The sequence below is a fragment of the Eulemur rufifrons genome, chromosome 30 (genome assembly GCF_041146395.1).
Source record: "Eulemur rufifrons isolate Redbay chromosome 30, OSU_ERuf_1, whole genome shotgun sequence".
NCBI lineage: Eukaryota > Metazoa > Chordata > Mammalia > Primates > Lemuridae > Eulemur > Eulemur rufifrons.
This window is the reverse complement of record NC_091012.1, coordinates 68,324,096-68,351,025: the sequence shown is the minus strand read 5'-3', so window position 1 is coordinate 68,351,025 and position 26,930 is coordinate 68,324,096. Positions and strand designations below refer to the sequence as shown.

The 26,930-nt window shown below is 40.5% G+C and overlaps 1 protein-coding gene across 1 annotated transcript; it reads right to left on the bottom strand.

Moving 5' to 3' along the window:
* Positions 1-4,418: 4,418 nt before the first annotated feature.
* Positions 4,419-16,664, bottom strand: TSPAN6 (tetraspanin 6). Its single transcript, XM_069464237.1, has 9 exons — positions 16,578-16,664; positions 15,705-15,723; positions 15,538-15,575; positions 15,155-15,229; positions 13,677-13,775; positions 13,143-13,277; positions 12,700-12,783; positions 11,882-11,986; positions 4,419-4,550 (listed from the first exon to the last, which is right to left on the bottom strand). The coding sequence occupies exons 1-9, from the start codon at positions 16,662-16,664 to the stop codon at positions 4,419-4,421; spliced, it is 774 nt and encodes a 257-aa protein (XP_069320338.1).
* Between the last annotated feature and the right edge of the window lie 10,266 nt (positions 16,665-26,930).

Below are 26,930 nucleotides of genomic sequence, written 5' to 3'. Positions count from 1 at the left end.
TGTGACCCTTCAGAGGGCAAAGGGGAAGCTTTCCCTCTTCAATCTTACCTCACGATAGTAAGACCTCTGCTTATCCCCTACGCTGTTCCCCCAATCCCTGCATGCTCCCCACTCAACTTCTTTACATACTGGTTTGATTTGAATAGCATAATATCCATAGTCCAAGAATGGCCATGTACAGAGGATTTTCCTTGTAGTGTCAACCAAAACACTACCAGGATGGCTAAATAGTAGAAAGGGAAGGCTTTGTTGGCAATATCAGTTTGCAAACCAGGAAAAGACAGTTTCTGGTGTGTACCAAAGGTACTCCCTCTCTCTTTGAAGAAAAAAAAAATGGCAGGTTGGGTTGTAATGCCCCACAGGGTCCAGATTATATAATAGAGTCATACATACGCAGCAGGTTTTAGGGAAACGCTATACATATTCACAAGAGGAGTCAAGTGCATCCACAAGGGGTAAACATATATGTAATATACTCCCATGTTCACTTTGGGGCAGGGTTTTAGCATTAAAATGAGGTGGAATTTGGATCTCTATATCAAAAGGTGAACTATAGGGCACAAAATCAGTTTGTGTGCAGTTTCTAGAAACTGGCTGAAACTGGCTTAAGGTCTGCAGTCACTTAACAGGAAACACTGTTTCTAAGGCTGGTCCTCTGTCCTGTCAGAGTTGTGGTCTGGGTTGTACATCAGAGTTAGGAGGAGTCTGATCATTTGCCTGAGAGCTCCTATTATTAGGAAGTTTAGCAAGAGTATGATTTTTCTTGTAGCCATAGGAAATTTAGGAAGTTGCCATGATAGCTGAGCCCTGAACCCGTGACCTGTAGGTAACTTTTGTTTTGTTATTAACCTTAGGGCCATCTTAGTTGATAAAGGGTGTCTATATTGGTCTCTCAGATCACAATGTAAAAGAACAAGCTGTGTATTAAGCAAACATGGCATGGCTTTTGGAAACCATGTTATTGTCCCAAAGACAGCAAACATAATTGAAGACATCACCCTGGATGAGAGAAGTATTCTCTTTACAGTTGTCATAATAGATCTCTCTCTCTCTCAACTTTCACCTGGCATTTAGGTATCTCAGGTCTTCAGGTGCAGACCTTTAATTTCTTCCCTGTCTTTTTTGTTTTTGTTTTTGTTTTTCAGAATATTACAGAGGTACAAACGTTTTGGTTACATGAATTGTTTTTGTACAGTTTGAGTCAATCTTCTCTGTCTTTTAAAACCTCAGTTTAAACATCACTATTTTCTTCTCTACGGCCCCCTCATAAAATACTTTTAAAGCAGCCTGAACACAATAATATTCTCATGCCCTCTACAAACAATTCATAAGCCCAAAGCATGTGTACTTCTTTCTAGTTGCAACTGTTAGGTCCAGAGCTGAGAGAGACACACACAAAGCCTCATGTGTAGCAAAATGCTGTTTATTTTGCGCATCTGGGTGCAGACGGGTTGGGGAGGGGAAAGCCTTGGGTTTTATAGAGGGTTTCTCAGGGAGCAGTGAGTACCTGGCCAGAACAGCAGCTGCAATAATTTTTTTTTAAACAAGCAATTTCTGGGACCCCTGGGTCAGTCTCATCCTGTAGAGATAAGGTAGGGGGGTAGTTCCGTCCTTATCAGGGGGGATAGGAATGCTGGCTGCAGCTGCCTGTTAGGGTTACAGCCTCAGGGGACTCTCCGGACTCCTGCGGCTATTGTTTCACAAACCTCCGTTTTCCATTAACCGCATTCTGTCCCATACACACTTTTCGAGTTCCCACCTGGAACAAACCTAACATTCCACCCTTTTTATTATATACATATAAGAAAAGGAAGGGTCAGGTATAGGAAAAAGGTAAAGATTATAAATTAGAAAGATTGGAAAGCAGGCGTTGTGGTTGTCTTTCTGACTGCTTTTTCCTGTTCCTGGAGATTTGGTCGTCTTTGAAATGCAGTCAGGCCTATCGCAGGATATGTGATCTTTGTCCCTGAGATACGGTTTGGGGCAGGAAACAAAGGCCTGGAGTTTACCCCCCTGCAGTCTGTCTGGGAGTTTCTCAGGAACACCTTGAGACTGCAAAACAAATTCTAAAACCTGTGAGCTGCGGAAATGTAAAGAGAAAGATTTACATTTTGTTTTTCCTGGGCTGTTTTAGGTTGTTTGTGAAAACAGAGTCCCAGCAGGTTGCCTGCTAACTGAGAGAGAGATGGAAAACAGTAGGGAGAGCTCAGAATTGATTTTTAGCTGTTATTAGAAAATTGGGAGATTCAAGGCTGCCCTAACATTCCCCCTTTCTGTTGTTAAAATTAAATTTTTATGTAAAATGAACTCAGAAGTTGGGAAAATGGGCAGAGATCTTTCTTCTGTAGCTTCTTTGAACTGAGGAGGGGGTGTAGAGATCTTTTTATGGAATTTATTTATTAAAAGGGAGGAGGTTGAAAATGGACGGTCTTGAAGTTAGAATAGACTCAGGATGGGGTTTTACTGGAGAGAAATTGTTAGGGCCTGAATGTTACTGGATAGTGGAAAATGTAGGGTTTGAAAATGAGAGTTGAAAGTACAGCCACTAGGGGCCTTAGTTAAGAGTTTAAGATCACACACGGTGAGAAGAGCTCATAGTTTTGAGAAGGTAGAGAGGTTTCTTGGACCGCCGGCAGATAGAGATGTCATAGAGCGCCCACAATGGGGGGATGGAAAGTAAGGTTATTATTATTAGGGCTCTCAGCATGGGCAAAGGACTGACGAGCCTGGTGTGCAAGCTGGGCTGTGGCAGCATTCACAGAGTGACACAAGACGTAGAGGAGGCAGAGCACTATAAGGAGCCATATGTACCACAGCATACTATTGGAGCCTGGTATCCGTGAAGGGCACTTGCTTTTTCAGTGCCCTTCTTTTGTCAGAGGGGCACAGTCCTGGCAGGGCCCATTTCCTGGGACATTTTACTGTAGGGACCCCGAGTTGTAGTGGAGGCAGGGCTCAGTTCCCATAGAAGGGTGTAGCTTTGTCCTCTACTTGCCTGGGGCCTTTTGAGTGACTCTCTAGAAAAACTCCTTTACAGGGCAGCCACAATGTGAAAAGCTTTTTTCTGTTTTAGGGGCTATCAGTCCCACTCTCTTTTTCCTTAGCCTCTCCCCATATTGGTTATTAAAGATCTTGAAGGCCAGGTTTAGGAGATTTTTTGCGAGGGGGTGGTGGTGGTTTGAGGACCTCCGTCTAATTTTTGGAGCTTGCGCCTGATGTCAGACTCGGACTAGGAGATAAAATGCATGTTGAGGAGTAAAGTCCCCTCAGGAGTTCCTACTTGATAATCCCATAATGGGTCTGTTCTAGGGACAGCGACTATGGATTTCATCAACATATGCCTGGGCATTAAGCCAAACCTTCTCCTTCTCCTCAGGGGATAGAGTAGAGGAAAGAATAGTGTAAAGGTCATGCCAGGTCAGATCATAAAAATGAGTTAAATAAAAGGGACATGCATCCCCATGATGTCTTCCACCCCAGCCACTTCCCTGAGCAGGTACAAACCACTTGTGTCTGCGGCTCTCAGGACTTGATCAGAATAAGAGTGAGTAGTAGGAGGAGGGCTGGGAAGATGGCAGGGAGTGGGTTGAGGGTTAGGCTGAGGGAGTTTTGGTTGGGGAGACCCGTATGGGGGAGGGCTGAGATTGCAAGGGTCAGGATCTGAGGTTTCAAGTTGGTGTGGAGCATAGGGAGAGGGGGAGGGGGAAGGGCTAGAAGGTAGCAGGAAGATTTGAGCAGGATTACTCATTTAATTTTCATAACAGCCCTATGAAGTAGGTAATAGTATTTATCTCCCTTTTATAAATGAGGAAACGGAAGCACAGATAGGTTAGGTAACTTGCCAAAGAGCACACAGCCACGAATTGGTAGAGATGAGACCCAGTCAGTGTGGCCCTATAATCTGTGATCTTGACCATGGCTTCCAATTTGTGGGAGGAAAAAAAGACTACAGATACACTTGTATATGGCAATGTGTGGAAGAAATCACAAGGAACTTTAATCAAGTTTCTCTGGGGAGTGGGAATGAGGGTGGGCAGGAGAGGGAGACTCACTTATCGCTTTATACCTCTTCAAACTCTGAATTTTTTTATACATTTTATAATAATTCCTGTGTTCATTTTGTAGATAAGAAACATTTATTTTTAAATCAAAACATTGGTTATCTTTGATTCGTTAGATTATACATTTTAAATTTTCCCTGAATTTTTTTACATTTTCCGAATTCTTTGGGGTAGGTTTTCAGACCAAGCTCTCAAATAATGACCATGGCATTCTTCCTGCTACGTTTTGTGCTGCCAGTGTCAGAACCCTAAGATGGGGCTAATGCCAAGAAGGGTCGGGTAGGGGGCTAAGGAAGACCATGAAAGAAGGGCCTGTGTTGCTTGCTCTGCTTGGGTGAGACTGTGATTGGGCTGGGTTCAAGACTGCACTGAGCTGTGATGTGCAGCTCCAAACTCCCTGGATCCCCTGGGGCACACCAGGGGGGGGCTGGCTGCCTCAGAAAGTGCTGCTATCCTGTAGGGGGATAGATGATCTGCATGCATGTGTACCTATGCAAATAAACCCATTTAATGAAATCATGAGCTTGGAATTGTGCTTACAGGGTGAGTGACTCTGCCTCCAGCATATGTGAGTTTCTGTGCAGCATAGATTTATTTTTTCGTCGTTTTTGTGGATTTTGTCCACATAATATTTAAATATATTCACAATGGAGCATGCTATGAAAGCAACTAAGTATTGTGGAGTATCTTTACTAATATAGGAAATATTACTTTAAAAACTTTAGGAAGCATTCGACTGTGTGACAAGATGCTTAAAAGAAAATGAGGATTTTTTTCATCTATATTCATAAGTGATATTGGTCTGTAGTTTTCCTTTTTTGCTGTGTCCCTTCCTGGTTTTGGTATCAAGGTGATACTGGCTTCATAGAATGAGTTGGGGAGGATTCCCTCATTCTTGATGTTATGGAATCATTTGGGCAGTGTGCGTACCAGCTCTTCTTTGCAGGTCGGGTAAAATTCGGCTGTAAATCCATCTGCCCCCCTCCCAAAAAAATACAAGTGGCATAAAAGCCAAGGGTCTTTTCAAACCACCAGACCCAACAGATTGACTATAGAAGAGGCTACTCAGGAACAGGTGTTTTGAGAAATGCTGTAATTTGCCAAAGAGAAAATGTCACCTCACAAGTACCAGCTCATGATTCTGACCTGCCTGTGAGTGTTGCTCCACTCAGCAGTCATACAAGCCAATGGAATAATGTCTTCTTAAAGGAAATAATTCATCTCTGCTGCAGAGAATCTGCTTGAGAAGTTGTGTACAAGAAAACTTTCCCAGACAGGTTCCTAGAAGGGTATATGCTAGAATAACTTGACTAGTAAGAACTAAAGTTTTTCCAGAACTAAGGCAAGGGGATAGAGAGCACAGGACTGAGAAACTAAAGACTGATGTTTCTTCCTGACTTTGACACTTAGCATAATGTGTGATCTTGGAGTCATGGAGCTGCTCTCAAGCTGAATTAGCAATATTAGTTTGTAAATTGGGAATATGATCACCTTACCCCTACTTAGTACTTTACAAGATAATTTTAAAGATTGGTAAATAATTTTTGTTAATGTTCTTTGTAAAAAAAAAAAGAAAGAAAGAAAGAAAATGAGAGGAGTTAATGCTTAGACTGTGATTAACTCTTTTTTTTTCTTTTTTTGAGACAGGGTCTTCCTCTGTTGCCTGGGCTAGAGTGCCGTGGCATCAGCCTAGCTCACAGCAACCTGAAACTCCTGGGCTGAAGTGATCCTACTGCCTCAGCCTCCTGAGTAGCTGGGACTACAGGCATGTGCCACCATGCCCGGCTAATTTTTTTTTCTATATATTTTTAGTTGGACAGCTAATTTCTTTCTATTTTTTTTAGTAGAGATGGGGGCCTCACTCTTGCTCAGGCTGGTCTCGAACTCCGAGCTCAAACGATCTGCCCACCTCAGCCTCCCAGAGTGCTAGGATTACAGGCATGAGCCACCCCGCCCGGCCTGATTAACTCTTTATAATCATTTCCTTGTTTCAGTGATGTGGGAGTGAGCGGTAACGACAGGTTTGTTTGTTTTTAATATGTTCTTATTGTATACTAACACCCTATAAGGACATATTGTGAGAAAATAGGATATTTTTTCATGAAGGTTTCCTTTTTAAAGATTTCATATTCAATAAAGACTGATTAAAAGATATTTGGAGAAGATAATTTTTTTCCCTCCTTCTGTTCTCTGGCTATGAACTAGTGTTACATAATCCTTTGCTACTATTAAGATGTAGCAAAATCCAATGAAAGAAGCATGGGCTTCAGAGTCAGATTTCAGTTCAAATCCCAGATCTCACATTCTACTAAAAAGACACTTCCACTCAAATGTTTATAGGAACACAATTCACAATTGCACATATGTGGAAACAATTCAAGTGCCCATCAATACACGAGTGGATTAATAAAATGTGGTATATGTATAACATGGAGTACTACTCAGCCATAAAAAAATGGTGAACTACCTCTTGTATTATCCTGGATGGAGCTGGAGCCCTTTCTTCTAAGTATCACAAGAATGGAAAAACAAGCACCACACGTACTCACCACTAAATTGGTACTAATTGATCAACACTTATGTGCACATATGAAAGTAACACTCATTGAGTGTCAGGCAGGTGGGAGGGGGAGGAGGGGATGGGTATATTCACACCTAATGGATGTGGTGCACACTGTCTAGGGGATGACTCTGGCAGTGCAAAGGCAATTTATGCAACCAAAGCGTCTGTACCCCCATAATATTCTGAAAAAAAAAATCCCAGATCTGCCACTTACTAGCTGTGTGACCTTGGATAAGTTATTTAACCTAATCAATTACTCAGCTTTGTTGTTGTTATCCTGGAAAATGGGAATAGCACTACCTCCCCACAGAGGGTAGTCAATTGAAACAATTATTAAATGCTCAATAAACATTAGTTCTCTTACTTCCCCTCCGGAGGAAAAGAAACTGAATAGGAAAAATGAAAAAAAAAAAAAAGTCTGTCCAAATGGCCTACCTTCTCTTAAATGCCATTTTCCTGCTAAGGAAGTACATGGCCTTCCTGGACAGAGTGAAAATGTGTGCATGCTATCCTTTAACTCTCAGAATCTCTTACCCTGTACCCTAGGAGTGTTGCCCTAATGGTGTACATAATGTAGCTACTCCACCTTTCCAGTGGTGATTCTGAGTAACTGTATCACCTACTATATGCTGTATACACCCATTTGTGAATTGATTGTTTATATCCAAGCAAGTGCCATGTCAGTTTGATTTGCTTCGGAGATGTTGCTACTGGGCTTGTGTTTACCAGAAAAGGTGGTGAGAAACTTCTGTTGGGAGAGACAAGAACCTTTCCAATTCACCACTTGTGTATTTTTTTAAATAAAAACTTTGAGGATGTGGTAATGAGAATACCACCAGATCAAGTATGACAATCCCAAAGAACTCATGTTCACCTGATAAATACATGTAGCAGAGCCAATGATAATGAACTCTTAGAGCAGCTGACCTATTTTCCCCAATTCTCATAGACCATGTCATCCCTGGTGAAGGAGCCAGCTCAGTCAACATGGAAGAGTGCTTATTGTCCATGCACTAGATGTTGTAGGAGGAATGTTTTTCAATTTTTAAGTGTTCAAAATTCTAAGCTTTTAGGTGTTGGAAGGGGAGAGGAATACAAAGAAGCTGCTATGACCAACACACAACTAAAGTACACAACTTGAGAGTAAGAGGTTTGGCCTGATAATCATCTACGTTTAATTCCTCGAGGCAAGGTCAGCATAATCTAAGAGCAGAAAGCCAAATACAAGCCCTTCAGTGCAGCCACATTTGAAAAGTAGAAGGAAACTCAAAGAGCAAAGTAAACTAGAAAGAGTAATAAAAAGGACGAAAATCAGTCTATCCCAAGGTTAAAGCAAGAAAAAGTTTTCAGTGGTATCAAATGCAGCAAAGAATTCAAGAAAGAGAAGCAGCAAAAAGTGATTTGACCTGGAGGAAGTTAGCAGTGGTTTCTGAGGTTAAGTGGTTTCTGAGTGGGCAGGTGGTTTCTATTACATAAATGGTGCCTTATATGGAATGAGATATTTAGATCAACATCTTATTTCACACAGAACATTAAAGAGCCATTATAATTAGACTCACTCATTCATTCATTTATTCATTAGCATTTACTGTGCTCTTACAAGTGCCTGACTCTACTAAGCTCCATGGGGTAGGGGTACCTAATAGAAAAGCCATAATTACATCATAATGGCTTCTCTCTCACAAGCAAGCTGGGCAAAGTTTAAAACTAATGACTTAAAAATGAAAGTCTCATTTCCCTGTAGCTGTTTCAGTTTATATATTCTTTTCTGATATATTAGCCTTTGTTTTTCTTTTTTAATTAGGAAGGTTTTGTTTGCCACATCACAAAGTGTCAAGGAAGAAAAGCAGCAAACTTGTATCAAATCTCAAAGTATCTTATGTATGCTGTGAGGAAAAACAGAAATGGCATTTACATCTTGGTTTAGATTTTTTTTCTACAAACACAAACAAAAGCCCACACAGAATAGTCCAAAGGAATCAAAGTTTCCTCAGTTTCACAAGAAAATGCATACATTGCTTTGCATCTCATAATTTAACAGATTTGTTTGGCCACATCACTGACAAAGTACCAACTTGGATTCTGACAGGAGGTTAAAAACATCAAGTCTCCAAGAATCTTTGTGAGCTCACAGGAAAACCAGAAATGGCATTTATAGCTTGTATTAGGTATTTATTTCCACTAAAGTTTGATGCCTAGAACATAAACTCAACAACCCACATGGAATAGACCATGAAAATACACCTAGAGATCTCTACTGCTCAAAATGGAGTTCAGAGCTCGCTGCCTTGCAGTGAGCAACCTGGTGCCTGGAAATAAGGCAACCCACGGGATACATTTGGCACATCAAAAGTAAAGGAGAATTATTTTAAATTTAAACATGAATATATTGTGGAGAAAAATGCAAAAAATTCTCCAGATTTTTATGAAGTTTTTATGAAACTTCAAAGCCCAGAACCCAGGCCTGCACCACCAAGGAAATTCACTTCCTCTGTCATTAGGGGTGTTGCCATAGAAAGGCGCAGACAGATCTACCATGCCAGCTGAAAACTGGATCTCTCTGGGTCTAGTGATCCCTCTCTGTAACCAGCTTTTCTAATTAGCAAACTATTAAAGACACATGAACTTTTCTTTGCACCAGTTATAATCAGGTGAAACCAGATTCCTCCTTACTTTGAGATTTAAGGCTTACAATCCAGTATGTGCATGCACACATCAGCTATAAGGGATTTTATAACTGGCTATCCAAACTAAACCCATTGTAAAAATTAAAACAACCAACCTACCTGAAGAGTGATGTATGGTGTTTTTTTTTTTTTTTCATTTTAATAATGAAGGGGAAACTTTTTTTTTTTAATAAAAAATCTCCTACTTAAAGAAAACCTTAAAAACTTCTTAAAGGACATTATGGTGAAAAATGCCTGTCTGAAAATCGCTCTGATAATCTTTTAAATATTTGCTTCTTTACCTTCACTAATGCAATAGCCAAAGATCTGATTTACTGCATTGGAGAGTCAGTAGTTTTCAACTTTATTTTCTTACCACTTTGTCTTCTTATGTCAAGTCACCCCTGTCAAATGTTATAGTGGAGAATATCCTTTTTCTGCAGTAACTCCAAGCATTTTAAAACATGTATGCAAAATTCATTATTCTTAATTAACTAGTTTTTTATCTACTTTACTTATACCTATAACTGACTGCCTCTTCAATTCAAGGACTGTGTGGCAATCAGAGATGAGATAGGTTCTGCTAACTGATATATAGACTCAAAACCAAAAAAATAATTCCCCCACTTCAACTCTAAATTTTAACAATTATTCATTTCCTTATTATCCTGAAGACATAGGCTACATCCCTCCCTATACAACTTTTTAATGTAAATTATACAATCAAAAAAGTCTGATCTCTAAGAGAATGCTAAGCATATGCTATTTCATAACATGGAATGTAATCTTTTCACAGGGAATAGTTTTTTAAACAGGGACATTAGTCTTTTTTAATGACACAGAGTTAAGACCTTAGACTTACATTTTATATCTGAAAACTGTACTCCAAGGAGAAATGTGGGGCTTAGCTTTCTCAGTGGAAAATAATCATTCCAGCAGATTTTCTAAAAGTTAATTTAGACACAGTTCTTTTGGAGGAAAACAATATTTATTGTATAAAAGATTTATATTTATTAATCAAAAACACAAACCAAAACTAAGACTATTAAAGTTGACCATAATATTGACAATTAAGTCACATCAACCTGATAAGGAAATACCAGCTAAAGCTAATGAAGACAAGTTCCATTAAATTCCTAAGGAAAATACAATAATTCCGACACCATGAAAGTAATAACTAGAACCTTTCAAATAATAGGGAAAATATAATCATCATAATAAATCCCTTAATTTGGAGGAAAAGAAATGTAAAGTGTGTGCTGAAAGCTGATGTATCACAGAACATCTTGGGTGCCTTAGACACAAGGCCTTAGACTGTTAACCATTATCCAACAACTCTGATGATGGATGCCAACCAATGACTTACTGGAATTAAATTACACAATGTGACTCTCTGCCTGTCAGCAGAACAGAGAGTAATGAAACATTTTAACTTCTTGGTGAAAATTATATACTCAAACCAGATAACCTTGGCTGGAAAGGGGCCAGTTCAGGGAGGTCAATTTTCTATCACACTACATCAATAGCAAATTCAGAGGGGTCAATTTTCCACCTTATAGCACTACATCAAAATAGCAAATTCACAGTGCCTTCCCAAGGCCCCACACTAAGAAAAATAAAAGTCAAGAGGAACACAGTGTTATTTCGTTTACAATTTACTAGGTCTTCCAGTGTTTCAGAGTGATACGGGGACTCAACTATCTAAGTTGAATGAGACAGAAGGTGGACTTAGAACATAGTGAACAAGTATCTCAATTGAATCAGGCTATTGGTGTAGTTTTTCAGCCTATTGCTAAGTAGTGTGTCAGTCTTCCAGCCAGGCAATCTTGTAGTTCACAGGGGGGGATCCTAAGTACCCTAAAATTAAAGGAAAAAAAAGTTAATTTACTTGTTACCCAAATTTCAACATCTGTATTCACTTGCAGACATGCAAATCTATTCCCGCTAATGAAGACCTTCCCACCGTGTTCCTAGTCAGTGGCTCAATTAAAATGTGAAAGGGGCCCTACGGATCAATTCAGCCAACAGTTCTGACAGTATTTTACCATTCAAACGCTGAAGCTATTGAAACACTTTTCCCCAAATTCTGGTTAGGCCAGATGAGTTTATAACTCTCATAATAGTTCACCAAAAAACATCTTTTTACCAGAAAGCAACACTCTCAATGACTAAGATTGTGGTAAATGAAAACTAGGTAAAGGACTAGGGAAAATGTCAATATTGATCAAGAGCAGAGAGTACTTGCCAGGAAACTTCATGAATAAGGTCATTATTGGGATTCTTTATTTCTCCTCACTCTAGGTCAAAATATGTTAGAAAAGGGATCATTTATGATCTTTAGGCTGACATATATATAAAAATGTAAACCCAAAGGGACTCTTCTGTTCTGTAAATGGAGAGAGCATGCACAGATAAGCTGTAGCTAAGTCACTGCTTTCTGGCCATGCCTTATGTATGTCTCTTGTGTATATGGTGCAAGATTTAAATACACTACTAGACAAGAACTTCTTGGCAAACTCAGTTCATGTATCACATGCACAGGCTGGTGTAAATATCAACACTAACAGAGCTGAGGACCAAAATGAATGTACCTTAAAATTGGAGAGGAGTAAACCTGCAGATACGCTGGTTACACTGTCATACGGGTTATTTGTTACGGCGAGAGAGAGGCAGTAGGCTTCATAGATTCCAAACAGCTGGAAATAAAAGATGAACAAAATTAAATACACACACAAAAGAGCTCTAAGACCTCAGAATATATTCTCCTTTCACTTGTAATTTACTAATAATTTCCTTCCTTGTGTTTTTCTAGACAGTTATTTAATACTCTGCAGCACCTATGTCACATTCAGAGAATATGTGACCCAGAATTTCACAACTATCACCAAATGAAAATCCAGTGACAGTTCAGGAAACTCTCACCCAAGGAAAATTAAGAAGTCGTAAGTTTTCTCTTACTCTCAGTTACCAGAAAAAACAAGGACCTGGCTTTCAATAAGCATCTTATCAAGTAAAATCTCCATCTATGAGGGCAGAGATTTTCTGGGAAATATCTACAGCAGTGCTACAGTGACGGAAATGCTCTAGAATCCCTGTTCTGTCCAGTACAGTAGCCACCAGCCTCATGGCTACTGAGTACTTCAACTGGGGTTCCAGCAACTGAGGCTTTCATTTTATTTAATAATTAGAACCTTTCAAGAATGGCCTTGTATTAGTGCAGATTTATATATAGCTATACTTGCTACTTTAAAAATATATTAAGACTAGTTCTGTGAAAATGTGACTTCTCGAAAAATGTCCTCACTGTCCAAGCCCCTGAAGCAAACACTTTAAGCCTTAAAAGTGAAAATCGTCTGGCTTATTCCTACAAGAGGGATGAAACATTTTCTAAGGAACTACAACAACTTACCTGGCAGAAAGCAATTACAAAGGAAATCCCTGCAACAATTCCTACTTTTGACTCTATAATGGCCATCACCTTTTCAATACAACCCTAAAACAGGGAAAAAAAAAAAAGATTAAGTAGAGTGCAAGCAATCTCTAATACAAAGTATGTATACTTTGATCATATACCTCTGCAGAAAGACATATGGACCATAGCCTTTGATTGTCATTTTACTGAAATCTGTTCTCTTCCATATATTCTCAACAGAATTGTTATTCTCAACTATTTCCTCCTTTTGAATTATGCATTTAAAAGTGTTACTTGCTAGCTCTGTGAACAAGTCTTACCTGCCCAGCCTACTTCCGCTTATGTGTACTACTGTGAATAAAAATTAAAAATTGAGTCAACTCTGTATTTGGTTAAGTCCTCAAATATTGTCAAATAAAAAGTTTTAAAAGACTCCTTACTTCATCGTTTACTTTATCTGCATCTCTCTGTGGAGAACAATCTTGAAGTTTACAGCAACTCTCGGGAAATCCATTTTCTGAGTAATAATCAGTATCTATCCAATCTCTATAATCAGTGATACCACAACAGTGCAACTGAAAAATCCAACAAAAGCATTTATACTTCATATTACAACTTTGTACTCAAGCATTTACCCTAAAATCATCTTCTATTGCAATTTGTGCTCAAAACAACATTTATTATACTCCATGATCTCTCTCCTGAATTGATTCAAGAGATTAGTACTGGGTTCTTTATTAGCACCAACTATGACAGTTTTGAACTGGCCTTCCTTTCCTGCTATAGTTGGTATTTACAGTTCTATGGTGTAAGTGGGGAAGGAAAAGAACAGGTGCACATGTGAGGAAAATAAAACATGTCACAGTTCTTTCCCATACAAGTGGACAACATCTAGTAGCCAGGCTCTATTCTTTTCTCTGAGGCAATAAGGAATGTGTTCCTCTCTTGAGAAGCTACCACCTATAACCACTTACCGTACTTTGGATCTTGTCTACTGCATTGCTTCTATAATCTCCCGTAGAGTTATATTGCTTCAAAGCATTCTCATAATTATTCTTAAAGTTGTCTTTAGTCTACATCAAAGAAACACAATGTCAGTAAACAAATATTCTAGAAAGTTCTTTCCGTTTCTAGGTCAAATAAGAAGTTCTCACATTAACCAATGGTCCTATCTCTGACAGCAGTAACATGTTTGGTAATTGTGAACTAAAATAAAATTTTAAGGCTCACCCCCACACCGGCTGACTGAATGGATTCCCTCGTGGCCAAAGGAATATGCTAAAACTAAATTGCCTGCCAGGAGGAGGGAGATCAGACATGCCTCATCATGCCCCTCCCCTTCTTGGGGACATCCTTTGTAATCCATTAACAAGCCTAAGGGTATGCAAGACAAACCTACAGGCCCTCAATTTACAGAATAAATCTATGTCCGGTGGCTTATCTCTGATAAACAGCAACTATGTTAAAACATTCCAAGCCTTTAGACAAAGCTTCATGTCTTTAACCAATTACAGGCCAAATAATCTTTAAGCCCACCTATAACCTGTAAGCCCCCCCACTTCTGAGATGGCTCACCTTTTCAGGACAAACCAATGTATGAGTCCCACGTATTGATTTCTGACTTTACCTGTAACCCCTGTCTCCCTGAAATGTATAAAACCAAACTGTAACCCAGCCACAGGGAGTCCACTTGCTCAAGGCCTCTTGGGCGTGGCTCCGGGTCATGATCCTCAAATTTGGCTCAGAATAAATCTCTTTAAAATTGTTTTATAGAGTTTGGTTTCTTTTCCATTGACATAATGAACTTCCATGGTCCAATCCTATTCTCTAAGAGATATAGTTTAGCTGAGGGGACTACTAAGTAAAACATTACAAGATAACCACTACAAGTTCAAAGTGCTGTGGGAACATGTATTTATCCAAGTGGCAGCACGGTACTGGTGTATTCTGTACCCTCCCATCTTCCTCTACTTTAAAATGAGTACAAATTTGATGCCTACGGAATTTTTAAGTTACAAAACCTTACTGTGGAAGACCACACTACCACTTTGTAAAACACTTTAATTGATGAGCGTTTAGTATTCACTGAATGATTTCCTAACAACCCTAGGTTTACCTGATTTCTAATTCAACATTAAACTTTTGATGATTTGTATTAAGTATATCCAATCTTTTCAAAATACATGGCAAAAGTGAAGAAGTATCAATTCTGTGCTTTCAACATTTTCCTATCAGTAAAGTTACAAATTATACTATCTCCACTTTAACAGGATACTTTATAATTTTCTAAAATTTCTTTTACATTAAAAATAGGCCAGAATTTTTACAAGAAAGCCATATTGTCAGTTACAGGTTTAAATACAGAGGTCTAACTCTGTTACTTAAATTAATCCCTTTTTATCTCTTAAAGGATAAATTTTAATAATATTAAGCTTCCCTAATTCAGGCTTACCTCATTTATGAAAACAAATCCTAAAATTGCAGAGACCAGTTGGACCAAAAAAATGAGAGTCAGAAACATTGCATACTGTGGAATAAAAAAGAAAGTCCAAGTCAGCATAAATAAGCTCTATCACAGCTGCAAAGGGAGTCAAAGAAAAAATAATTGTCTTCTGCTCAATCAGTTCAGCATGTTTTCATTGAAAAGGGTAGGGGAAACAATAATAAAACGTCTATTTTGAAAGTGTGAATTGGCAGCTGAACTCTTACTTGGTAAGTTTTCAAAAGGAACAGGAAGAATTGTAAAGGGCCATGGTCAGTTCCAAGAAACAAAGTGTACAACATATAAGACTTTTCTAAAATCAAGAATTCATACGAAGGAAAACAAGGACTCACCAGTTTTAGCATCCATGCAGAAGCTCGGCAGGTAGCAAAACAACCAAAGGTGCCCAAAAGAAAAATGACAGTGCCCGTGCCAATGAGCACAGAAGGGACATTGGTGACCTCATTTAAAAGGAAAAAATAATTCTCCAGGCTCACCTTGCCCCAAATGCCAACGGCAAGGAGGACAACACCAGTGATCTATGTGGGAAATCAGAAAATAAAAAGTTATGCACTGTCTACAGAAGCATCTTCAAATCAAACCACGAGGTATTTAAGACACAATAGGTGTGATATGCAGGGATATGGCAGACAAGAGGGGAGGGAAGAGGGGAGTAGGAGATCTGCACACAAGGATAGGCTGTGGACAAGGCATCTTAGCAAAATTCTTAAAATTCATCTTTGTGTGCATGTAAACACAAGCCCATGGCATATATGCCCTAGGGATCAAAACTTTCATAACTGTTTTACTCCCGCCTTAGAAAGAAAACCTACTTGGAGAGGGGGAAAAGTGTTTCTATGAGTTCCAGAAACTTCCCCTCGTCCCCCTCTCCATTTTAGGGATGAGCACAGGTTACAAAGGAATGGGTACACAAAAGCAAACCCAAAGGACAGATTGGCGGGAGTGGAGCCATACCATACTTACCTGCGAAACACTCCCCTCTCAAGAATCAGTAAAAAGAAAGACACTGTTATGCAAGTGAGCCCTCAAAGGGGCTGGACAAGCCTAGCCTCTCCAACGGTGCAGGGACACCCTGCGCGTGCTCTGGGGACTTAACTCCCTTCCTCGCCTCCCGCATCGAACTCACATGCTTGGCAAGTCTGGGTTCCTGCTCAGCCTCTCGGCTGCCTCTGTCCCGCACCCGACCCCAGCGCCAGCGAGATGCCCGAGCTTGGAGCTCGGGCCCCAGCCACTCTTCGCCAGCGCTGGGGTCCCAAAAGCGATGGCCGTCCAAACGCCACTCCACCCCCGACCTGAGCTCCCTGCGCTCAGGGTCACACCCCCCACCTAAGCCCGGGTTCCCCTGCCGCACCCCGGTGCCTCCGTCTCTCACCCACAAGATGAAAGTGTAGATCAGGAGGACGTTCTTGAAACAAGTAATGACTGGTCTAGTCTGCAGTCTCCGAGACAGGAAAGCCATGACTAGCCTGAGACCCTGCACCACCGCACCGGGTGATCGGAAGAGAGCGAGCGAGTCGCGGAGTGCCCGAGTCTCCCCGGAAACTGCCGAAAACTTACGAGCGTCTGCAACTGAGAACAGCCGGAAACTCTGTTCCCTTTTATAGATGGTAAGGTCCGAGGGGCTGTCCGGAAAGTGGTGACAATTTCCGAGCGCCCCCTGCCGAAGGTTACTGAAAACTATATACAAAGGTTCTAGTGTCGGAAATTTCATAGGTCTTCAAGTGGAGCTTTCTTCATTTTTTTTCCTCTCCCAAAGAATCCTTCCCGCCCCCCACCCCTCCCCCGCCCTTATAACTTTGTCATATTGTTTCTATCACCAGCAGAGCCAGCAGCGCTCTGAGGTTTGGCCTCCCCGGCCCCTGGTGCCCTAGAGGGAAGGAAAAGAATGAAAAGAGGTTAAAAGTGACCTAAGAAAATACATGGGAAAATACCTACAAGAAATATATTTCCAAAAAGAAACTAAGCAGATTGCAAAGCAATACATTCAGCCACATGTGCTTAGACAAAAACTGAAAGGAAAATCGAAATTTACCTCTGGTGGAATTAGGCTGATTTTTTTTTCACTTCTTTTGTGCTTTTCAATTTGTGAACATTGTTTTATGGGGTGGAGAGTGGGGACAAGAACTAATGAATTGAGGGAACCAATCACCACTTGTTTAAAGAATTCCAAAGCTAGGTATTAAAAATAATAATATTTTTTAAATTTCCCTACAGTAGTTTGCAAAACTCCATTATCCTTCTCCTCTGTTATCCCCCCAAAAATTGGAAGGTTGAGGGAAAGTGTTTTAATTGTAAATAATAGTGAAATGTAAATTCAGTAATCTATTAGCTGCAAACTATTAGAAAGAGGGGGCCCTACGGAAAATGCCAGGTAAATGTGACCTCCTCTTAAATGTTAAAACCAAAAGGCACTGTAAATCCCAGCCCCCCTAGTTTTTCCTATCAAGAACGAGCTGATCACAGAGTGGTTAAAACCTAAGGTCACACAGCTAATAGCAAAGCCGAAACTAGAGATTACTGTGCTTTCTAATCCAGGCTGCCTGGTCTATTATACAAGCCACCCATGTCGGCTCCCTGCCAAAGAAATTCTCCTAGTTGTTTAGATCTTCCTGGAACTTGAGACTATGTTTTGTTCATAAGGAGTTAAACTGCTTACAAAATGGGAATAAATCACCAAAGTTTGCTGTCCCCTATATCCAGTCCAGAGGCAGCCATTAGTCAAATTTAGTGGTACAGTGGAATAAAAAAAAAAAAATCAGCTAGTGGTAAGACAAAAGCTGAGGCTCTTTTTGTTTTTGGTTTCATCTCCAAATAGTTCAAAGTTCTAAAAAACTTGGATTTTGCAAATCACAGAGCCTTAGAAGGTATTTAAAGTTCTTTGATACATCTGTAAAATGGGAATAAATCTGTGTTTCTTAAGAGCTGTATGTGGAAGCGCTTTGCCTGGTACCTAAGAATAAATGCACACACTTATTGAGCCATAAATATAATGGGTTAATTCTATGCCTCTCATTAAAGAGGGAAAATGAACTTAGACATTACAGATTCCCACTGTTTCCTGCTTTCTGGCATCTTTTAGGCTTCAAGAGTGACCAAATGAGCCATTCAAATTGCCCTCAATTTAAATAGGTCATTTACGTCTTATGGGAACCTCAGGGTGCCTTTTTCATCTAGTCAGTTTTAAAACACATTTACAAAATGAATTAAATACAAATGAATTAACAAAGTGGTATATGTTGAGCCTAAGAAATATTGATTTATAGAAATGCCCCATATATTTTTAGAGACAGAAATGATCTCAGGGGTCTTGCAAGGCTTTGCCCTAAAGGAAAATGTAAATATGTTAGTTCGCATTTCAAAAGCTGCCTCGCCTCAGGAGGGCGTCTCAATGGTCAGTCCAGGCCTGTGGCCATCACCTGCTTTGAAAGACAAAGGATGTTTTGCATGGAGCCACGGCATGCCGCAGCTGAGTAACAAAGGCCACCGGAGATGAGAGCTGATCCATAAGATATGCTGCCCCAGCCGGGCCCAGACGGAACCCGGCGATTAAAGTAATTAGCATAAGAGACACCTCACACTTGACTTCAGAAATCTCTGTTCTAATACACAATTACCAGAGCCCCGATGTCTCTGTTTTTGCTAAAGTAATAGCCTTATCATAGAATTTTGCCCTAAGAAGATTTTATAACTCATTGTTCACCTAGACAGAGTTAGCTGAAGGATCTGTAGTAGCCTTTTAGAAGACTTTGACCCTAAACCAAACTACCTATTATTATGTAAACCTGGTTACCCCTGGCAACCGAAACTTTGTGCATTATAAGTACCTGTGTAAAACTTCAGTCTGGGTTGCATTTCGGCAGAAAGAGATGTAACCTTCAGGGAACCGTCCAATGTCTATCTTCATAAATCTATAAACTATATCTTTGGCTCTGTGTATTATTTTTATTTCTGTTTCCTACTATTTTTTCATCCTTTGTGACGACCCCTGTCTGAAGGACCCGAACTTTTGCTGGGAGCATAGCTAACTCCCCGCAGGTATAGGCATCCTGATCTCCCTTTTTATTCAGGGACATTAATTCAATCCTCAGCATTCATCCTTCTAGAAATGCAGGAGAGATGTAATCCAGGAGAAAAGAAAGAGACCACTGTTGGGTATCAAGACTTGATTTTCAGTTTAGTGGAAAATACACACTTAGTGAAACTTTCTCTAGGCTTTCCTGCTCCCTCCCTAAAAATATATCCTTATATGGGAAAAAATAGTTATCTCTAGGAAATCTGAGTTGAAACCTAACACCAACACTATAGATTTGTATGCTCCTTTATCCATTTGGTTGATAACTATTTTTTCAACCAAAAGCAAGTTAACTTTTAAGGGAAATTTATAATTGGACATCTCTAGTAAACTATAAATGGAATTAAAGTGTGGAAATGATGTGTAGTATTTTTTCCTATTAAATTATGTATGTAGGTCCATGTTTCAATGTCACGTATTGCAAATATATTGGTCTATGTTGTTACAGCAAAGAATGTGTATGAAGGTCTAATTTCTCAACTAAAATGTAAGCTCTTTGAGGGCAGAGATTGAATATGTGTTATCTCTAGAAGAATGGGGTTGGAAGGCTACATCAGTTCCCTATCCAACCCATCCCATCATCATTGACATAAGCTTAATAGCACAAGTGACCATTTACTGTATCGCTATTGCAAAAAGCCCTGCATTTGTGGAGAGATGAATGCTCAAACTTTTCTGCTTGAAACCTTGCTTTAAACATATACCACAGAACCAGAAAGCAGGAAAGTTCCATTGACTTGGTCACACAGAGCTTCCCTGTGCTTTGAATATTGACCTAGGACCAGTTCCTATAACTCTCGCCAGACATCTGAGGTACAAGAGCGCAACTATTGGAGAATTAATTATTGTACTGCCAGGCTTTATACTAAAATTTTATCCTAAAATTAGAAAAATCTAACACACAAATATATAGAGAGAATGGGTAAATGACATATCTATATACACTATATGCACCTATAAACACTTTGAGGCAAAGTCATCAGGAAATAGCAGATATTCAACTTTTAAAGTGCCACATATGCCATAGCTACAGGAGGTGAGGTGAAGTCAGGGGACTCTAAGTATATGCAAAGCTTTCTCCCTAGGCTAAATGACCCTAACTGAGGGATTCTTGTAGTAAAAACAACAAGTATCAAAGGAAGGCTTGCTAACTTCTCATTTTAAATAGAAGTTTCCTCTGAAGCTTAGATTTGTGCTGTGTCCTGGAAGGGATTTTCATTGTGAGCCCAGGAGCAAAGAAATATTTCTGTGGCTAAAGAAAAAATAAAATAGCAAAGCAAAAGCCACATCTTATTTCCAAGAATGTGTTGACTTTCCTCTGCTCCCTTCCTCTGCCACTCACAACGCCGCCTTGTTTGAACAACAGTCAATGCCAAATTAAACCAAAGGCTGACATGGAAATTCATATTCCTATGGCCACAGCACCTTGTAGCACTGCCTCCAACCCTGCTACACCCACTTCCCCCCCTCGACCCCCTGCCATGCCACCAAACCCACAAGTTCAATTTAGTTCAAACCTAGACCTGGGTCTGGGTACAAACCCAGATGAAAGGGGCATCTAATCCCATCTAAGGCAATTTAAGAAGTGTTTCCTTAGGACATTAAATAATTTTATTCCATAAAGTTTTAATAATAACTGTAATAGTGAGCATTGACTATGTACTAACTGCTGTTGCTAAGAGCTTGATACATGTTACCTCATGCATACATCACAAAAACCCTATTATGAGGTGGACGCTATTACTGCCCTGATTTTACAGATGAAGAAACAGGTTGAAAGAGGCTAAGTAACCTGCCTAGGTCTTAGCCCAGCCAACTTCTGTTTCCTTCATCAGAAATGGGGTCCACTTTGTGATGAGACATGGCTGCTGTTGTACAAACAGCTGTCACAGCTCGGAATAACCCGAGGAGAGACTGCTGTTGTACAGACATTTAGCCACAAACAAGGGCTCCTCAGAACTCCTGAAGCACAAAGACCTCGATGATTGCCCCAATTCTGCCTTAAACTTGTTTTTTTTTTTCCTTGAGTTTTACTTTTGCCTTTGGTCCAATAGCCCAATCACATAGGAAGTAACCCTGCTTATCCCAGAGTGGTGAGATAAAGAGTTCAATACTGTCTCTGGTTCAACCTCTTAATTCCTCCCTCTTTCCGAGCACAAGAACACATTCAATGCCAAAAATGTAGGCAAAAAAGGAAAATACTTTCCCTAAGTATTGTTGCTGCTTGTTTTACATTCAACATTTAGTAGGAATTTGTGTCCCTTCCCTATTAACTTCCTGTAACCTTACAAAATTAGGTGTAAATGTTTTTCATTGGCAGACATCAGGCAAGGGAAATGACACAAACAAGAGCTCACTGTTAAGTCAGACCTCCCTGTGCCACCCCGCCACCTCCAACCCACCCCAGCCTCACCAATCCCCTCTCCCCTATACAATCTCAACTGTTTTCCTACTACTTTTTCAGTGTGAATTTTCTGCTCTACACCGGGCCAGTAAGCAAGGTGGCCTACTCCCTGCCCACTCTCTAACTTCACTCAAAATTTCTGCTCCTGGCCGGGCGCGGTGGCTCACGCCTGTAATCCTAGCACTCTGGGAGGCCGAGGCGGGTGGATCGCTCGAGGTCAGGAGTTCGAGACCAGCCTGAGCAAGAGCGAGACCCTGTCTCTACTAAAAATAGAAAGAAATTATATGGACAACTAAAATATATATATACAAAAAATTAGCCGGGCATGGTGGTGCGTGCCTGTAGTCCCAGCTACTCGGGAGGCTGAGGCAGGAGGATCGCTTGAGCCCAGGAGTTTGAGGTTGCTGTGAGCTAGGCTGACGCCACGGCACTCTAGCCTGGGCAATAGAGTGAGACTCTGTCTCAAAAAAAAAAAAATTTCTGCTCCTGCTCAATGTCCTGCTCAACCGCAGCTCAGTGAGAACATCCGCCATCCCCCATTCCACCTCTTTGTCTAACATCAGTACTCATAGTCTGACCACACGCTCACATTAACTCAGTCCCTCAGTCAATTACTGCAGTCCCAGCTTTGCATTTCTACTTACCTATGTTACATCCTACTGTCTAGATGTAAAGAAACTACTGTAGAGCCAGTGTGGCAGGGCCCCTGTGCCCCCTTTTATACTCTCCTCAATACCCTAGGACATAATGCTCAATTGATGAGCTCATTTGGTGCTCGGCCAATCCCTGTTGAGCTGATTGCTCATTGAGGTCATAGCTGGTCTCTGGGGGTAACCACCTAGTAGTTACTCAAGGATTGATTACTGAAATTAAATAAAAAGCTAAATGTCTAAGCCATCCCAGTATCACATTGTCATAAAACAGAAAAATTAAATTGAGCTGCTGGATAATGTCTTGGGATATTCCTACTCTCTGTCTTAGGAACCAGTAAAAAGACATCAACCATTTCACTCAGGATACATCTTATCTTTCATTCACATAATAACCTTACCATTTTCATTTTCTAATCCCTTTTCTAGCATCCCTTCAATTACCTTCAGCTAAGTGCCTATCATGGAATTTAAAAGCACCTCCTACTTATTTTCTTAAAATCTCATTTTATATTATAGCCATCAGACACCTCATCATTTAAACAGTTCATTTAAACAGTTAATTCAGGCCGGGCGCGGTGGCTCACGCCTGTAATCCTAGCACTCTGGGAGGCCGAGGCGGGTGGATCGCTCGAGGTCAGGAGTTCGAGACCAGCCTGAGCAAGAGTGAGACCCCGTCTCTACTAAAAATAGAAAGAAATTATATGGACAACTAAAATATATATATACAAAAAATTAGCCGGGCATGGTGGTGCATGCCTGTAGTCCCAGCTACTCGGGAGGCTGAGGCAGGAGGATCGCTTGAGCCCAGGAGTTTGAGGTTGCTGTGAGCTAGGCTGAAGCCACGGCACTCACTCTAGCCCGGGCAACAGAGTGAGACTCTGTCTCAAAAAAAAAAAAACAACAACAAAAAAAAACAGTTAATTCATATCTACATTTTTAAAAATTAGTTTCTGGAATAGGAATGTCTTTTTATTCTTATTATCTCTTGTGTATTCCCATTATCCTTCTCTGAAATTCTCTTCTGTGTCTATTTTTCATTCATTTTTTTCCCATCCCACTCCTTTCAGATTCTACATGAATGCTTTCCTCTCTTTCCATCCCTGATCTTATCTTCTTAACAAAAGCTCATAATATACAGTTTAGGACACAAAGAAATGAGAAACCATTTTTAATAGTATTAAAATTCATAATTACATGTCCATTTTCTAAGAAAGTTATTTCTATTAATAATCTAGCCTTCTTGAACTTTGCTGAGATCTCACCTAGGTAAGTCAGTTTCCATATCTAATATTTCTTAAAACAATACCTTACTGACTGCTGAGAGGCTTTTTATTAAAAGTCTTAAAGTTGAAAATGGTACTGAACTTTAATAACTTTAAGAAATTTAGGGCCAGGCGTGGTGGCTCACACCTATAATCCTAGCACTCTGGGAGGCCGAGGCGGGAGGGAGGATCGCTTGAGCTCAGGAGTTTGAGACCAGCCTGAGCAAGAGTGAGACCCCATCTCTACTAAAAATAGAAAAAATTAGCCGGGCATGGTGGTGCACATCTGTAGTCCCAGCTACTCGGGAGGCTGAGGCAGGAGGATCACTTGAGCCCAGGAGTTTGAGGTTGCTGTGAGCTAGGCTGACACCATGGCACTCTAGCCAGGGTGACAGAGTGAGACTCTGTCTCAAAAATAATAAAATAAAAAGAAAATTAGTATGTATGGATTTTGTCAGTCTCTTTGCCTTTTTCTTATCTTCCCAACCAAACCCTACAGAGAGGTGTTTTATTTAACTTTCTGTCTCCACAGTGTCTAAACATAGTGTTTTCTATACATAGTACATGCTGCAGAAATGTTGCTTTTTAATTAATCCCATCTGTTTTTGGTGAGCTTTAAATATTATTCATCCCAGTGCTTCACAGGAATGCTGTCCCTCTCCTCTCACATATCCCCTTAGCTTCATCTCCCTGTGATTTCCATATTCTCCCCTTCGCTTTCTTCTTTAACCTCTCTCTGCCACCCGCCTGTCTCACTTCTTCAGCTCTAAGTGGGACTGAGGCCTTATGCAGCATCCTCACCCTGACGTATGCTAGGCTCTGTGTTGAGTATTGGGGATATGAAGAAGACTAAGACAAGTTTCTTGCCCTCTAAGCACTCACAGTCTAATAGGAGTCAGAGATAAGTGAAGAACAATGACAATTGAGTGTGAGAAGTCCTGTAATTGAGTCATGTACAAAGTGTTGTGAGAGGAAAGGAAGGCAAATTAACCACCTCTGCCTGGGATGGGCTGCGGGAAGCTTCTCCGCAGCAAGGATGGATACGGTTTCAACAGACCAGGAAAGGAGGGAAGGGACTGCAGTGTAGAATAACTATGTCTGTGCAAAGGCACCAAGGTGTGAAAGGAAGAGCAAGTGGCTGAGTGTATATGGAATGGGGGGTCATGGGGTGAATGTTCAAAACTAGACTGAGGCAATAGTTGGGGTTTGCCCTGTGAAGGGCATGCTATGCCATGCTAAGGAGCTTGGACTATACTCTATGCCAAGAGGGAGCCAGTGAAGGGGTTTTTAAGAAAGAAAACATCCCTGGTAGAATTACTTTGTGTTCTCTCTCTCTCTCACTCTCTCACACACACACACACACACACACACACACTCACACTTAATATATTCACTATTTCCTAACACAGGAGTTTAGAATAAACTCCTATATTTGATCTTCTGGCCCTACCCTATTTATTCAACTTTGTTTCCTTTCACTCCCTGAACCCTCTTACCAGACTGCCCATCCCCCTCTGACCTAACAGTGAGCTCTTGTTTATGTCATTTGCTTTGCCTGAGAATAGACCAAGGCCAACCTCCTACCAGGTGCCCTGCTCCTCTGACCTCCTCCTAGAGTCCTCTAAGTCTGTACTATAGCTTTTGGTGCTTTTTTACTGTATGGTGATATACTATTTTCTAATTGATTGTGGCCCCCTTCTCTCCTATACTAAACGCACATTCTGTGGGAGCTGGCAAATAAGCTCCATAAGATCAAAGATCACACATTTCTTGCTCATCACTGTATCCCTAGTGCTTAGCTTTTAGTGGATGACCAATAAAGATTCCTTAAACATACAAGTGTAATTAAGAACATTTTTGTGTCTCCTCTATTCCATGAGGGTATGGATTTTTGTCTGTTTTTTTCCGCTGATGTTTCTTCCTAGAACAATGTGTGGTACATAATATTAATAGATGCTCAACAAATGTTTGTTGTATTAATTACGGGTTAGGATGCCAGGGATTTTGTCTGTCTTGTTTACCACTATATCCATCATTCCTGACATGATAGATGCTTGATAAATTTATTGAATGAAGGAGATTGAAATCATATCTTCAGCTTCTTTATATTGCTATCACACTGTTAAACACACGGTAGATACTCGATATGTATTTGTGGTGGGTAGATTGGAAATGAAGTAGACTCAGGTATGCTTCTGAATTTTGCATTATTGCAAGTGCATTTCTCCCCCTGATGACTGAGAAAGGACTATTTGCTTGCATACACAGGGGAAAAAACCCTTTCTACATCAACTTTAACATTTTTCTTCTACAACCACTGATTTTTCAACAGATGGAAATGTCAGCTGTGAGGGGAGGGAGACTGTAAGGAGCGGATCTATACTATGGTAGAATAGTCTCATTATCAAATACTAAAACGAAAGAAACGTGCTTAGTGAAGAGAAACGTCAGCCCTCTATCAGAGACCACTGGGTAACAGTTTAGCAATGGCTATAATCTTGCCATGCATGTATCATCTAGATTCACTTAAACAGCCTCCCACTAAATCTTCCCTAGGTATGCTTTCCCTCCATTCTTAATATGGACCATCAGTCTTGATTCTTCAGGCAAGAAACACATGGTATTTTTTGTAAACAACATAATCTTATCAGAAACTGAAGTCCAGAGAAGTTAGATCACCAGAGTGGGGGGTTCAAAGTATGTCTGACCCTGTACCATGTAGATGGCAAGGCAACTCGGAGTTGAAGACTCTAAGGAATTATAGGAGAAATCTCCAGGGAATGTCAAAGTTAGCTACACTCTTCCCCTCTCCTTGGAGTTTCTGAAATTCCTTTTCATTCAATCCTGATGTCATGCTGAGTCATACAAAGCGTTCTTCAGTACAACACATCTCTGGAGGCCCTTTAGCCAGCCTCTGTTAGTCATCACTATACTCACGGGCTTGGAGCCAGTGCCATTCACACTTCCCCCTGTTCTGCAGCAGACGGACTGAGTTTCTCTTATCCCTATGTTGCTTCTCCCCCGTCTCTCTAAAACCCTTCTCTGAGGGAGGAACAACTATAGCTGTGGGGATAATATAGCTTTAAGGAAACTTTTGGCTGATGCGGACGTCCTAACATCTGGGCAGTGTTAACAGAATCCCGGAGGCCCGGACAGACCAGGAGCCACTCGTTCTAGGAATGTTAAAGTAGAAGTTTTTTCCAACTGATGAGAGGAGCGGAGAGGAAGGAGAAAGAGGAGGAGAGAGAAAGAGAGCACAAAAGACCACAAAACAGGTAAGATTTGCAATTAACCCCTCCACACTATATTACCCCAATTCACAACCCTGGAGGGG